The 15889-nt window shown below is 40.9% G+C and overlaps 1 protein-coding gene and 1 long non-coding RNA gene across 3 annotated transcripts in view; one reads left to right on the top strand and one right to left on the bottom strand.

The window, feature by feature from the left end:
• EDARADD (EDAR associated via death domain) overlaps nt 1-15840 on the bottom strand; it is a 29507-nt gene extending 13667 nt beyond the window's left edge. For both annotated transcript variants that reach the window (XM_083732821.1, XM_083732822.1), the window contains exons 1-3: nt 15605-15840; nt 5133-5217; nt 892-1104 (exon numbers count right to left, since the gene is read on the bottom strand). In XM_083732821.1, coding sequence (XP_083588947.1) covers nt 892-925 — 34 coding nt within the window. In that variant the 5' untranslated portion in view covers nt 926-1104; nt 5133-5217; nt 15605-15840. The remainder of the gene's footprint in view (nt 1-891; nt 1105-5132; nt 5218-15604) is intronic.
• On the top strand, nt 1028-4637 carry LOC310841698. The gene is made up of 2 exons (XR_014562703.1): nt 1028-1110; nt 4345-4637. It is a non-coding gene; the product is annotated as an uncharacterized lncRNA (long non-coding RNA).
• Nucleotides 15841-15889: the final 49 nt, after the last annotated feature.

The raw sequence follows: 15889 nt of genomic DNA, 5'->3' as shown, positions 1-15889 counted from the left end.
AGTAGCCCTTAAATTGTAAAATTCCCACCTTAAATTGTAAAATTCCCATGCCTCTGGCACCTTCTGAAGAGATTTTGGCAAATGCTGGACACACCTCTTTTAGGCCTTATGCTTAAAATAAAGTTCCCCGTTAAAAAAAAGTGTGTGTTTGTGTGTGTGCTGGTCACTTGTGCCTCCAGTGCAACTGCATTCTCTTTCTCACTTAACTTGAAAAGCGTTTATAAACTAAATTACGCTCGGGACAGGTAGAAATTTGTTCTTGCTGAAGGATATAGGGAGCAATTCTCAAAAGTTACAGGATAAGGCAACTTTTTGCAACAATTTTGTGCACTTCAGAGGGATGCTGCAGGGCTTAATTTCGTTCGTGCATGAGTGAATGATTCATCAAGTCCTTTGAGGGTGAGGTGCTACAGAAAGGGCTTTTTAAGAATCGCTCCCGGTGCACGCAAAGTACAGGAGGAAGGAAAGCCTCGGACACACGCTCTCTTTCTCTCCACGCAGCACTGTGCGTGCAGTGATTTTCTGCAATGGGTTTGCGGGAGTCGGGGCTACCAAGACCCAGCATCGCGCCTGTCGGCGATCTGCGGCATGAATAAGACCAAAGTGAGGCCAGAGGCGGAGAAGGGCTCGAGCTATGGCTGCCTCCGCCTCTCGCCTCTGAGCTGCAAGCGGAGTGGCTTCGCAGCGGGGCGAGGGGAGGAGGATCAGTGTCCACCCAGCGAGTCCGCCCTCCGGCCCGCCCCAGCGGCCACTCCAGGATCCCGCCTCCCTGCCCAGCCCAGCCCCACTTCTCGGCGGCAGAGCCCGCAGGCTCCCGGCCACAAAAGACGCCCAGCCCCTCGCCTTTCCCACCAGACGCAGCAGGCAGATCCCAAAGCAGGCGCCCTTTACCTTCGAGCAGAGGAGGGTCCCCGGGAGAAGCCATTCGGGAAGGGGAGGGAGAAGCTCCAGGGGAACGTGGGCCCTTGCGATCGGGCAACCCCCTCGATCCAGGCTCCCCCGCGGTGCTTCCTTCCCCACTTCCTGGTCTGGTGCTGATCGAAGCCCTCGCTGGCTTGCTCGCTCTCCCTGCTGTACGCGAGGAGTCTCCGAAGGGAGCGGAAGCTGCAGGTAAAAGCCCAAACTTAGCAGGGGAAGAGCCATGTGCGGGGCGGGGGGAGAGGTGCTCTCCCCACCCCCAAGCTGCACTTCATGCTAAACAGTCCTCTCTCCGGATTCACCTTCGTCTGCCTTTTTTTTTTCTTTTAAAAAGCACCTCCTGGCTAGATGGGGATGCGGATTATAATAATAACTTTGGGGAAAGTGTGTTGCACCTTAAGAACTGAGACGCCCTCGCATCCGCCGAGAGAGGCAGCGGGAGGAGTCATCAATTAACTTTAAATCTCCGCTTGAGGAAACATGTTGATGCCTTAGTAGTAAACTTTACTTCCATAAACTACTCCGCTAATGAGGAACAACCCCAGATGTGATATTAGTACATAGAAAGGTAGTACCGATTTCCGTAAAGATGGCATCACTTTTTTTTAGTTATTTGAAGCTGGGGGGGGGTGTCAAAGGGTTCCATATGCACCCTATTAGGGTACACAAAGATTGACCAACTTGCATTTATTTTTGGCACAAAATATTTTGGCTACAAGCACATGAGTGGTCAGATTTTTCAAGTCAGTTATATTAGAAAATGGGTTCCAGTGACCCCGGGGCAGTAACTGGTAGGAAACCAAAGTGTGGGTGAGTGAGTATTTTGTAGGCACTGTCACTTTCCTGTGACTGCTTTTTATGTCACCCAGGATCATTGCTATGCAAGTCCTGCCTTTCTTGCTACCCCACTCATTATAGTGAAGTGTTATTGTAAAACCCAAGTTCCTATCAGGAGTTTTACACTGAATAGTTGAGGACTGAACTTGAATGTTATGCTTTGAATTTCCCTTCCAGTCCCCCTAACTATTCTTCTCCCTCGGAATTTGCCTTACACTTAAATGGAAATGGAAGATTCTGACTGTATTTCATTAGATGAAGAGATTTTCACAAAGAAAAACTCTGACCACTGGTCCTGCTAGCTAGGCATCATGAGAGTTGTAGGCCAAAAACATGTGGAGGGCCAAGGCTGATGAAGCCTGGGATAAGACCTCCCTCTTGGCCTTGCTGATGTGGCCCAAAGGAAAACGGAGCAATACATTTGGCACTAGCTTGGCTGCAGGAGTTGCTAGAAGGGGGCCTGCAAGGCTCCATCTAACCATATTAGGGACTCCAGATTTGTGTAGGGTTTACTCCTTAGCCTTTTCTTCACCCAAAGATATCCCATACAGACCATATACAAACCAATTAACCTAACATCTACTGATAAAACACATATATTTCTAAGCTCTAACTTGAATCCTCCTAAAACTTCCAGCAATGCAAACTAGTTAAAAGCTTAGTATTTAATTTTTTTGGTCATATAGCAATCTAATCCAAAATTGCCTTTTAGCTAACAAGTGCTTTATAGCTAACAATCCAAGCAGGAATCTAGGAAACTGCCTTCTGTAGGCTCTGAGGAGAAGCTGCAGAACATGAATCCAGTGTATAGGATCCAGAATGGTACCAATGGGAAATAAGTTCATGTAAAAATAGGGGGAAATGTTTTAAATTGGAATAGTAAAGTCTGAGCTTCACAAGGGAATAAACAGAATAAACCAAAATTAAAAGGATTTTTGGAAGGAACAAAATGATATAAAAACAGTATATATTCAAAACCATGCACGCACCAGACGTCTAGATCTCAAAAGACTAGCTCACAATAAATTGCTAAAGTACTTCTAAAGCTGGAGGAAGGACATGCTCAAAACAAGAAACCCCTTCTCTCTGAGAAAGGCAAAAAGGCAAGCTGGGCTCCAAAGACCTCAACAAGCAAAAATGTATTAGAAAACAAAAATAAAATCAAGCAATGTGAGCTCTAGCACTGAGGTAACCTCTTTTTGATCCCTCTGCACCTCTTCATTTTCCTGTCTTCTGGTTCACTCTTTTCTTACTAAAATTCATTTCTGTATTAGTAAATGACATCAGGAGCAAACTCCTGTAGAACAAGTGTTTTGTTTTTATTTAATTGTTTGGTTGGACTAACATATTCTTGAACCTTACTGGGGTACAAGGAACCTCATGAAGGCCATTCAAAACTGCCAACAAGTCGTCTTCATCCTGGGGCATGATCTCAGCTTGACTAAAGCGTTGCCAGCCTAGTGCTGCTGGCTGTGGGGAGTAGCATGCCTTATATCTTCTTTGTGATCTCAGTTTGTCTAAAGCATTGCCAAGCTTTCCATTTCTCATGATCCAGCAGGGTCCAGGCAGACACAGACATTTCTGCCTTTAAAGCAAACGTTCAGGCATGCTTAAACGATGAGCCAGAGTCTTCTTGACCAAGGTTTACTTCAATTCCATTCCACAGCTTCTGAAATTATCGCCTTCACCAGACACGTAGATGGGCCCACTAAACTGAGAAGAGCAACAATATTCAATACATTTGCAGCCTGCATAGATGACCAAGCAACTCTTGGGTGCAACTGTGTAGCAAATTATGTGCTAAAATGATCATCAGTATCTGCCTGTAGGTTTGCAGCCTCTTAACATCTAGAGGGCCACACTTCCCAATTCTCTTGCCTCTTCTAGTTCCCTGTTACCTTCCGGATACAATTCAGTATCTTGCCTTCGGCATTAAAAAGCCGCTTGTGTCTTGGTACTACCATAAATATTAAGATCAACTGTCAGCATTTTATTGTTTGTATCATCCTGTACTAATGGTATGCTCTTGGTGGTTGCCCCATATTTGTAGAACTACTGTTCCGTAGTAGAGATCTGTCAAAATCTGAGCTTTTCTGAATGTTTCCTGGAATAACTATTTTGGCTGGTATTCTAGATGCCAGAGTTAATGTAGCAAATGATTAGTTTAATTTACTTTAATAAAAAAAATACACCCACTTGAAACAACACAATTTTGTTCTAAGACATGGTGTTTGTATATTTGATTTTTATTACATGTATTTATTTTATTTTGGAAAAGGTGGGCTAAAAATGAACCGGAATGATCCAGTCAGTGTTAAAAATAAAAAATCCTATTGATTTTGATGGAGTTTTGAGCTATTGAGTTTAAGCACATGTTTAAGCATTCCCCACTGGAATAACTGTGATGAAGAACTGCATCACTCTGATCCTGCTCTAATTAAGCAAATTGTTTTTGCTTGTCTTTAACCTTCACTGTAGAGACTTCTACTGTTTGAATGTTCCCAACCCTCTGGCCAGGCATCGACTGCATAAGATGCATGGTTGGGTGAGCTTTCCTTCTGAAAATTTCTTTCTGTTCATACTTCTTAGGATCCAAGACATAGACTCCTTCTTCAATGAATGGTCAATCCTGTTTGGCTGATGGTGCAACTCTAAGCATGTATACTCAGAAGTTCAATGGGACTTATTCCCATGAAACTATGGACAGGACTGCAGCCTAAATGAATTTGTTTGAAAGATCAATGTAGGGGGAAAAAACCTTATTGTACAATGATATAAAGAGACCTTTGTATCATTGTGCAATAACATTGTTTGCCCTTGGCCTCAGGGCTTGATGGATGACAAGTAAAAGGGATAAATAAACTACAGATTCCTATCACAAATCCTACATTTTATAAATTTATTGATGTTCCCTTAGAACCACCAAGCTGCTCGTTGATCCTTATAATATCCACTTGATGTTTGAAGTACATATCCATAAAACACAGACTTTCATGATCAAATCCTTCAGGGTTTAACCAGAAATAAGTTGGCTCTACATTCAGTTTATTTAGAATGATGACTTGTGCCTACGTAGCTGTGAAGACTTGATTTAGAAAAATCATATGCTAGAGGCCTCTTGGGACTCAACCATTTCTGAATACACATAGGGAATGATGCCACTGGGAATAATTACACCTCAAAAAATAAAATATATCTCTGCTCACAAAAACCCAACTTCTCTGAAGCTGTCAGTTGCTCAAGAAATCTTGTATTTCTGGCAGCCCCCGTTTTTAATGTTGACATTCTGTGTCTTGTGGCTTTCACTACAGCTAATTGTTGATAACGAGTTTATGTTTCAATATGACAATTCTTAGACAATAATTTAATACACCCACCTGTAAGTTTCTATTGACTATCCAGAACAGAAATCTGAGGTATACATTTGACTCCCAAGGTGACCCATCTGCTGAACAGGTATATCTGGAGGGACAGGAAAGTACCTTGAGTAGCTGAAGAGACATGGTAAAACTGTTTAATAAAAATGAGCAAAATAATTAAAGATGAAGGAAACCCCAGTCAGTATGCAGAAGACAAAGCAATTGACAGCAAGAAGAACATAAGAGCCCTGCTGGATCAGATCTAGGCCAACACACAGCCTCTGAACCTGGATGTAGGATATAATTGCCTAACTAGTAGCAAGTCATAGCCTTAGCTTCCATAAATTTGTCTAATCTGCCTTTTAAAATGAAAATGTAGATGGCAACCACTACAGATTGTGGCACTGAATTTCTGAGAATGTGCTCTGTGAAGAAGTACAGTCTGATGTTCTCTGAAAAATTAATGAACCTTACTATAATTCCAGATGCACTAAATACTTACATGAGCATTTTCTCAGGTACCAGTTATGACTGAAATGACATACAGAATCATGTTGATTTGTAACTATGCATCTCATTTCTTTTTTTCCATACTACTTCCATACTAGTTATTAAATGTGGCTTATATGCTGGCCACAAATGGCATCTTTCAGAAGATACCCCAGTTTCCAGATAGATTCAGTGTACTGTACTTGATAGTCAAACAGTCCTGCATAGTATAAATATACCACAAAACTAATAATAAAGCAATTCCCCCACCTCTGCCTGCCCATAGGTTCCTTTTACAGTTGTTCAGAAAAAGAAACAGTGCCCTCTGGTGATTCCCACCCTAATAATGTTTCTGCCAAATATAAAATGTAAATGGGAACATTTTGCTTTGCTCTCAAAATGTCCCTTTCATGATTGACTATTAAAAATAAAATTGATCGAGCCACTATTAACACTATGTGATTTTGTTTCTTTTCTATATAGCATTTTGTATTGTTAATAGTTAATAATAGTAAGGGAGGTAATTAAGATAATTAAAAGAAAAAAGCAAAATTCCAAAGAATTCCTAAACTCAATTATAGCTTTGTGAGAACTCTATTTAAAATGAATGTGGTTTTCTAAAAAACAATTGAGTAAACTCAAATAAAAGTTAAGCCCCATTTGTACTAATGGGAGAAAGTTGAGCACCTGCTTTACTTTCTTACTGAAATGACACACAAAAATGCAGGTTGCTCTGTTGGTCCACTAGGAAAATAAATGGAAAGGTTATACCAGATAATATCTTTATTAGGTCCAACTAAAATGTCACTTTAAGGCTTGGTCACTGCAGTGTGACCTTTTAGTTGGATAGTCTACTGTTCCTGACCTCAGTAAAAGTTTTAAAATGGTTACTTTCGCTAGATTGTGCCTACTGTGGAAAGGAAAAGGGAGTATTGTAGGACTAAAAAAACATTTTCAAACACAGCATATATTGGCAGCCACAAACCCGCCCTACGTTTCAAAACACCAAACTGGCAAAAATGCATGTAATTTTCAGCTCCTAGTCATCTATATAGATCACAGTGACTATAAAAGCTGCCTAAAAAATAGCATTCAGAATATTAACTGTCACTTGCTACTATGTTAATTAACAAGTCAACAAAACCAGCAATTAGAGGGCAGCACTCTAAATCTGATAGTATCTTACAAAGTAAACACTGGAAGGTAGTTTCACTGTGTAATACATCCTTAAACAATGCAGCAATTTGTCTACTCGCATCATTACAGCTTAGTATATAGTATTTCTAGTTCTGCATTACTAAAACTGCAATATTAAAAACTTACTGGAGACCGCCCTACTAAACTATTTCTGGGACAATGTGGCAACTGTAGGCTTCTTTGATAGCTAGTGTCTGGGGGTAATTTAATAAAGAGAGATTGAATAAATACTGTATGTACAAATCAGAAAGGCCAAAATATTGAATTATAACCCTGTGAGTGGAAGAAAAACACTATTATTTGCACTCCATCAGGACTTGGAATTGGCTGGCTTGCTATGACCAGAAGCAACATTATCTTTCCAGTGCCGTCTTCAGGACGGTTGTGGCTAAATACACATTATATTTTTAAGCACCTTCCCCCCCCCCTCAAAGAATTGTAGGCATTGTAGTTTACTCCTCAGAGAGTCACAATTCCTAGGAACCTTTAAATAATGACAGTGCCCAGAATTGTTTGAGGGGGCAATGTGCTTCAAATGTGCTTTGAAGGTATGGCGTATACATAAGGCTGCAGTTCTGCATACAAAAATCCAAAGCTGGCCAATACATTTGCTAGGGACAGCCAGAAATGTCACAAAGAGTTGCAAACTTTTCAGTACTTCAGAACACTTCATCAGGCAAGATGTTATACAGGGAAGTGGGGTGGTGGAGGAGGAGGATTTAAGAAAAAATACAAAAAGTTAGATTGAATGGGAGTAGCCATAAAGTCAGCTTGTAGGTTACACAGGGAGCTGCCTTATACTGAGTCAGACCATTGGGTCCATCTAGCTCAATATACACCAGGGACAGCCCACCCATGAGGCAAGGTGAGGTGACCGCCTCAGGTGGCAGGATCCACAGGGATAGCTGATCCAGCCTCCAAGGAACACACTGACCACTGCCGCAGCTGCAATGCCAGCAACAACTACAGCACCCACTCTCAAGCTGCCTTGATAGCATCTCCTCCCACCCTTGTTCCTGATGTAGATATTTATTCCTCCCTTGTTCCTGATGTATATCTTCACTTCCCTCTTCTTCCCTGGCAAAGAGGTGGGTGTCATTTTATGGTTCACCTCAGATGCTAAAGTATCTTGAGCCAGCCCTGGTCTATCCTGACTGGCAGTTGCTCTCCAAGATTTCAGGCAGTGTTTTATCCCACCTCTACTTGGAGAAGACAGCATCTTAAAAAGTAGAGACATCACCTTGCCAACAAAGGTCCGTATAGTAAAAGCTATGGTTTTCCCAATAGTGATGTATGGAAGTGAAAGCTGGACCATAAAGAAGGCTGATCGCCGAAGAATTGATGCTTTTGAATTATGGTGCTGGAGGAGACTTTTGAGAGTCCCATGGACTGCAAGAAGATCAAACGTATCCATTCTTAAGGAAATCAGCCCTGAGTGCTCACTGGAAGGACAGATCGTGAAGCTGAGGCTTCAGTGCTTTGGCCACCTCATGAGAAGAGAAGACTCCCTGGAAAAGACCCTGATGTTGGGAAAGATTGAGGGCACAAGGAGAAGAGGACGACAGAGGACGGGATGGTTGGACAGTGTTCTTGAAGCTACAAACATGAGTCTGACCAAACTGCGGGAGGCAGTGGAAGACAGGACTGCCGGGCGTGCTCTGGTCCATGGGGTCACAAAGAGTTGGACACGACTAAATGACTAAACAACAACAACAACTTGGAGAAGCCAGAGATTGAACCTCGGAACTTCTGCAAACAAAGCAGATGCTCTCCACTGTACAATGGCGCTTCCTGCAAAGATGGGGATTGCAGGCTGAATAAATCTCTGCTAGGTGCAATAAGTAATATGATTTACAGTGAGTTATAGCCATTCAAAACTCGGAGGGCTGTACACCCACACATCTGTCCATCCTCCAATCAGACAAGCAAGAGGTATCCCATTTCAATGACACATTCCAGCCATGGAACTCAAGTACACCTGTATAGGACTGCACTGTAATAATTGTGTCAACACATAGCTGCTTCTGTTCTGTGAATTGTATTCTTTGGGATTATTTTTAGTTGCCCTTTTAATTGAACTTGCGTAAGGTGACTTTTTATATATGATCATAAGGAATGTATTGATAACCAAATAAATGCATTCATCACCATGGGGTTGGAACTCTCTTGCTAATGTTAGTTTGGAAGAAGAGGTAGATTTCAAAATTTATTTTCTTATGGTCCAAAAGCCTGTTATGGGGCAGGGGAGTAGCTGAAGCACAAGACAATGCTCTGAGAACAGTTGCATGTCTCTGATCCAGAGGTGTCCTAGGAATACTGAACCTGGGAGTAGGCTCCTGACTGGGCCCTTTGCCTTTGAAAATGTTGAGGGGGTATACTAGCTGTGGAAGCAGAAACAGTGAGTAGAACAGCAGAAACAATTGTTCACTGAAGGCAGCAGTTCCAATAACTCATATGTCCAGAGATGCACGTAGTAAGATTTCCCCAGCTTGGCCTTTTGCTGTGTTCCAATCTGGCACTACAATCTGTACTAATAAAGAAGCCTGTGTATTCCTCACATGGTAAAATTTGGAGATAATTTGTTTATCTCCATAGACCTAACTATTGTCTCAGAACCATTTTGAATGCTTCTAAAAAATAAAGTTAATTTTTAGTGCATGATTATTCATTTGAGATATTAATAGCTCTTTGTACTTTTTTTAAAAAAGCTTTACTTTCTCTCTTTCCTCCTCTTCTAAATCTCATCTTATCTCTTCCATTAACTGCATGACTTCTTGTTTCCTGCTCTATATCTTTTTCTCTTTCAGAATATATTTGTGTGTGGTATATATTTTGTTAAGTTGTGGGTGAACATATCAGACGACACAGTGATTCTTCAAACAGAACTGAACTGAAGGGTTCAGCCAGCCTGCTTATATAGAGCTCCACTACAACACAATTGTAACCACTTTCTGTAACTATTCAATCACTGAACGTCACTTTCAATCCCTTATTTGCATATGTGGACCTGAGTGAAAACTATCTACAGTCTCCCCCTGCTGGTCCAGGGTGAGAACTTCAGTACATATTTTTAAGCTTCTACTTCATCAGATAGTTAAAAATTATCATTGAAGACAGCAGGACGTCTTCAAATAGTACATATTACTGCTTAATACTTAACAGTCGTCATACTCCAAATAACGATTTATTAGCCTGAAGTAACATACTGATTCCCATTGTTTACTACTAACTTTAAAGCTAAAGAATTCAAATACTGATTTTAAACCTCTTTTAAAGTTTAAGGAGTGAAAGTTTTCAAAGCTGGCAAACTTTTCAAAGTGTCCAACAACAATTACCAATTCTGGTAAAACTTAACTTTTTTGAAAGTGAAATTGATATGATTTAAAAAATACTAGTTTACAGATAATAATTCAGGGCCAGGTATATCTGGGAATGAAAACAATTAACTCATTAACAGTTTCAACTAAAGTGTAAATGCAATATTGAGACATTATCACCCCAAACCTGGAATGTTTTTGGGAGTAGGGAGCAAGAAAAGGCCATGCCCAATAAAATCCTTATCCATTGACAGGATGTAAAGAATTGGTACAGAAGTGGCTTAACATATACAACCATTCACACTTTTTCAGGTTTCATTGCACTTCAATACCATGCTTCTCACAAGTGCATCTGTGAATTCAGATATAATGTGCACTGTTCAAATTCTCCGGCATAGTGGAACTAAATGAGTGCAGTTACACTTGGAGACTTTCATACCCAGAAAGAATGAAAGTATAGGACACTACTATATTTTGCACATACTGCACTGATTATGAGTAAATTAGGATTATTCTGTTCCAAGGAAAATAGATATGTCTGCATCTCTGTACTAATGCATTTTAATTTTTCCTATTAAAATTTAATTAAATTAGTAATGTAAACTGCACCCCTCAAACAGCATTGAACATATACAGTGGTACCTTGGGTTAAGAACTTAATTCGTTCTGGAGGTCCGTTCTTAACCTGAAACTGTTCTTAACCTGAGGTACCACTTTAGCTAATGGGGCCTCCCGCTGCTGTCGCTGTGCGATTTCTGTTCTCATCCTGAAGCAAAGTTCTTAACCTGAGGTACTATTTCTGGGTTAGCAGAGTCTGTAACCTGAAGTGTCTGTAACCTGAAGCATCTGTAACCCGAGGTACCACTGTATATTATAAAATTATCCAGGAAAGATGCAGTTATCTGTGTGTATCTCTAGCTTTATTGTTTTGCTTCTGTAACTTGCATCATGTGACAGTGCTTGTGTCCTCAAAGACATAAAACAGAAAATCAAACCATCCTAAGGATTTATTTTATTTTCCATTATTACCAAAATAGTTTGTATTACATGAATTAGAGGCAAGTGATTCTTGAAAATACTGTTTTATTTTTGTTTTTTGAAACACCATAACTAGTTTGACAACTTGCACTTTGAGTTTGTACCTTAGAAAAGGGTGAGTGCTGATCTTGCTATAATTAACCGACAGATTTCTATTGAGCTGGCAGCAATAGCAGCACCTGAAACTGTTCCCAGCTAATTAGTATAAAGCTCTGCTGAGTTTCAGTCCTGGGCATAATGCAATTATATAGCAATTTAAACAGTTGCATGATTCAAGAGTTATTAAAAATATTCTAGTCATTTGTCATAAAGGCACTCTAGAGCCTTCACTTGGAAAAAGCACCAAATCCTTTATAACAGAAATATATCAACCCCCACCCTATCCTCCACATTTGTTTGCAATGCAATTCAGAGCCAAATATATTAAAAATATCCACATAGGAGAGCTCCTGGAATTGTACCACTTGATTGTTGGTGCATAATTATTCGGTCTGACTAATACTCACAGACTAGCAGCACAATCCTGTGCATACTGTTGTGGGTTTTTGCAAGGAGAGGTGGGAAGCTGTATGCCTGAGTCCCTTCTAATTCCTGGATCCAAAAAGAATTCCTTTGCTGGAACAGCCAGACAAGTTTATTAGTAATGGTCAAGAATAGGTTGTTAAGGTAACAAAGGAAGAGGTCAAATGGGTGGTCCCCCCTCCCTCAACTGCCTATTAGTTAGAAAGACAAATGCCAGAGTTGAGCTAGAAGCTGAAAGAAGGGTAGGCAACTGAGAGACAGAGTCATGCTTGATTTCTACTTGAACCCAAGGCTGCGACTATGGGAGAAACAATACATTTTTGGGGTGTTAATAGTAGATATGTGTAATTAAACCATATATCATAAAGACACCACAGTCTCCACTGTCTTTCATTCTAAGGAAGCAAATCCTGGGTAAGCAGCTGGACTCTTGCACTGCTCAGATTGGGGTGGCATGCAGCAGTATATATACAGAAGGCACTTCAGTAGGGTTCCACAGCAAGAGCTACAAGAAGATTCAGCAACTGTCAGACTCCAAGCATACGCAGAGACTGCACAATACAAAGGAAAGGGAGGGCAGATATTTCAATATAGCACCTAAAGAGAAGATGAGTGAACATGGATTCAAGATTACCCCAGATAGGGAAAGGGAAGAACTAGGACAGGCAATAAGGGAAACCACATACAGCGGTACCTCGGGTTAAGTACTTAATTCATTCCGGAGGTCCGTTCTTAACCTGAAACTGTTCTTAACCTGAAGCACCACTTTAGCTAATGGGGCCTCCTGCTGCCACTGTGCTGCCGGAGCACAATTTCTGTTCTTATCCTGAAGCAAAGTTCTTAACCTGAAGCACTATTTCTGGGTTAGCGGAGTCTGTAACCTGAAGCGTATGTAACCCGAGGTACCACTGTATAACTTCTTACAGGACGTCAGTTTAAGCCCCACCACGGGAAATAACAAGGCACAACTAGCTTATTAGGTAAAGGACCCCTGGACGGTTAAGTCCAGTCAAAGGCAATTATGGGGTGTAGCACTCATCTCGCTTTTCAGGTGGGGAGGCGGTGTTTGTCCACAGACAGCTTTCTGGGTCATGTGGCCAGCATGAACCGCTTCTGGCATAACAGGACACCATGACGAGTACCAGAGTGCATGGAAATGCCGTTTACTTTCTTGCCACAGCGGTTCCCTATTTATCTACTTGGTTGGCAGAAGCTGGGACAGAGCAACAGGAGCTCACCCTGTCGCACAGATTCAAACTGCCGGCCTCCCAATCAGCAAGCCCAAGAGGCTCAGTGGTTCAGACCACAGAGCCACCCATGTCCCCTACAACGTGCTTTTTGTATGCCTAGACAGCAATAATCATACCAGGGAAAAGAGAGTGCTGTCATGGCACAAATCCACACTGTATACTCCACAGAGCAGCTCCCTAGACAGCCAACCAGCCATTTTAAATTATTGTAGTTTAATCAGATTTTTAAATAATAAAGCTTTAGAATATTTCTTCAGTATTTTATATCTGTAAGTCAGAAATAGTGGTTTAGCCTCACATGTCTATGATGTTTTAGATCTAAACTCTCAAAGGGCTTAAACAAACAGTCATTATTTGGACCACACCTGTGAAGTGTGTAATTGAGATTGTTCTATAGTTATAGAAGTAACACAGGGAAGGAACATTGAATAAAACTGCATACTTGAGGGAATTTTCGATGTAATGAGTTAGGCATCAGGGACTACAACTGTTTTGGATAACAAGGAGATGCAGGTAACTGAAGCTTATATACAGATGGTATCCCAGAATATACTGCTTCATAATGAAAGCTTCAGGTCCGGAGCAACTGACCACCACTATAAAGATTTAGAGAAATAATGTAGTATTGCAAACAGGTAAGGATCAATCCCACCACCAGTCCCAGACCTTTACAGACTCATCACAGGAAAAGATCCAAGTCCGAACAAAGCTATAATTTTCCCCAGATCTTTAATCTGTTAGAATAATTCTCATCATATACCAACAAATGGAACCTTAACATTTTCAGTTTTGCAACTATTGGACCCCTATGCCATTTAGATGAAGCTACAGGTGCATGCCTGCATGCCATGTAGGCACCAGAATCAGAAATGGGCAAAAACCACAAAACTGGAACACCAACACAAATAGAGAAACACAGCAGTATTCTTTATTCCTTCCTGCTGTGTAAAAATGAAGGAACAACATATTACTAATATGGACAGTACAATGGAGACGTGTGCTTTTTTGTATGGCTGCAAAATGAGGTATTCCATCATAAAGTTAATTTTTAGAAGAAGGAAACATAGTGACCTATCAGTTCAAGCAGCACAAAAGCTACAATTTCTATTTGCTTCAGGCAAAGCTAAGAAAGGTTTCTAAACAGATCAGAGTCACAGTTTGTTTCATTCTTGTCAGCCTTTAGCAAAACACTAAAATTAAGTATATGATCCCATTTTTCTCTGTGACAGATGATCAATCATCATCAACAATTTCAGCATGTTTTACTGCAAATAAATTTTGAATCCTCTTGTTGTAAGTTGAATCTTGAAATAAACTTGCATTTTGGCTTCCAGTAATTTATAGGGCACACCACTATATACAGTACATCAGTATTCACTGAGAGCTTTCCAGGAGCCTTATGATAAATGGACTTGGACTTACAAGGTGAAAAACATCATACCTAAAGTGCCTGGTTATGCTTTTGTGAAGATTTTAGTAATAACTATTATGCTTTTCCAGTCAAAATGTGATTTAGTAGTCTGTACCCAGCAGATATAACTTATATCCTTTCCAAGTCTCATCCTGATAAAAAAGGAACATTACTGAAAGAACCTACTGCAGACAAATGGGTTAAAATTAAAAAAAAAACAAGCTGCCATCTGCTCTATGATAAAGCATTTAGCCTGGTTACATGAGTAGAGCCAATAATCTCCACATAACAATATATTATTTATCAAGTGCACAAATGGCAAATTCCTCTGAAATATAATATGGCAGGTGAACTTTTTCCCAGACATGAGGCCCTATAACCTATTCAGGGAGGCAAAACTAAGAAACTGATTTCTAAGTAGCTCATTTATTTGGGAGAGCAATCACTCACATACCTTTTCTGATATGGAACCCTGCACAAGTCACCTCCACTTGGAAACCATAAATTAATCCACCAAAGGCCAAATTATACTTCTGATACCTGTGCTGTCTACCAGCATTCAAGTCCAGCTTGCAGGCTTCCCATAGACATTGCTTCCCATGGGCCACTGGGAGAACAGGTTGCTGGACTAAGTGGGCCTTTGGACTGATCCAGCAAGTCTTCTTATGAGAATCATATGCAATTATGGTTGATCTGAGTGTTGAGATGCATAACTGCCTCTGTCACGGTGTAGAAATCCAATTTTAAAAGCAAAGGGTTGAATTGATGAAGCTTGCAGAGCAACTGACTTCACTGCAATCGGTGGGCACTGGTTTCAGACATTTGGCTGAGAAAATGGCTTGAGCTTCCATGGGTCTCTCTCACACACAAACACATACAATGCAAGGCAGCAAGGAAGATTAATGATATTGTGACTGGAACGGTTTCCTTAAGCACAATGAGGAAGGAAGCAGGAACACCCTTGTCACAGCCCCCACAAAACCCTGAACATTGCCTCAGTATATTTACAAGAAAGGTACTGATTTTGTGATTACATTCCTTCGACAGAAATTCAGATTCCTAAAAAAAACTGTGGTGTTCTTTTTTTTTTTTTTGAGTGCTACAATTTCCTTTAATTATTATCTTATAAAAAATAATATTCCTCTTCCCCAACATGACACATCAGCTCATTGTCAAAGGACCTGGGTTCTTAAAGCTACAAAGTGAAAGACATCCCTCCTCCTGTTTATTCAGGAGGCGCATATGTGCAGAGACAAAAATATATACATTAAATGCTGCTTCAGGGAATTTGAGCGTGACGGGTTTGAAACGCAGGAAGGGGCGAGCAACACACCTCTACATATTAACGCTAAGTGCAACTGTGGGAGCAAAATGGAGTTACGAGGCACAGAAGCCTTTCTCAAGTGATGCTATTGCATCACTTTTTTTTAACGCCTTGCCCCTTCTTCCCCTCACTGCGCGCGGGCGCCACACATCAGCCCCTCGAGCGCCAACCCCCGCCCCGCGGGACCTTCCCCTCCTCGTGACAGTTACAAACTGCCTCCTCTTGTT

The sequence above is a fragment of the Podarcis gaigeae genome (genome assembly GCF_964106915.1).
Source record: "Podarcis gaigeae genome assembly, chromosome: 3".
NCBI classification, from domain to species: domain Eukaryota; kingdom Metazoa; phylum Chordata; class Lepidosauria; order Squamata; family Lacertidae; genus Podarcis; species Podarcis gaigeae.
The sequence above is the reverse complement of the archived record's forward strand: the minus strand, read 5'-3'. Positions and strand labels throughout refer to the sequence as shown.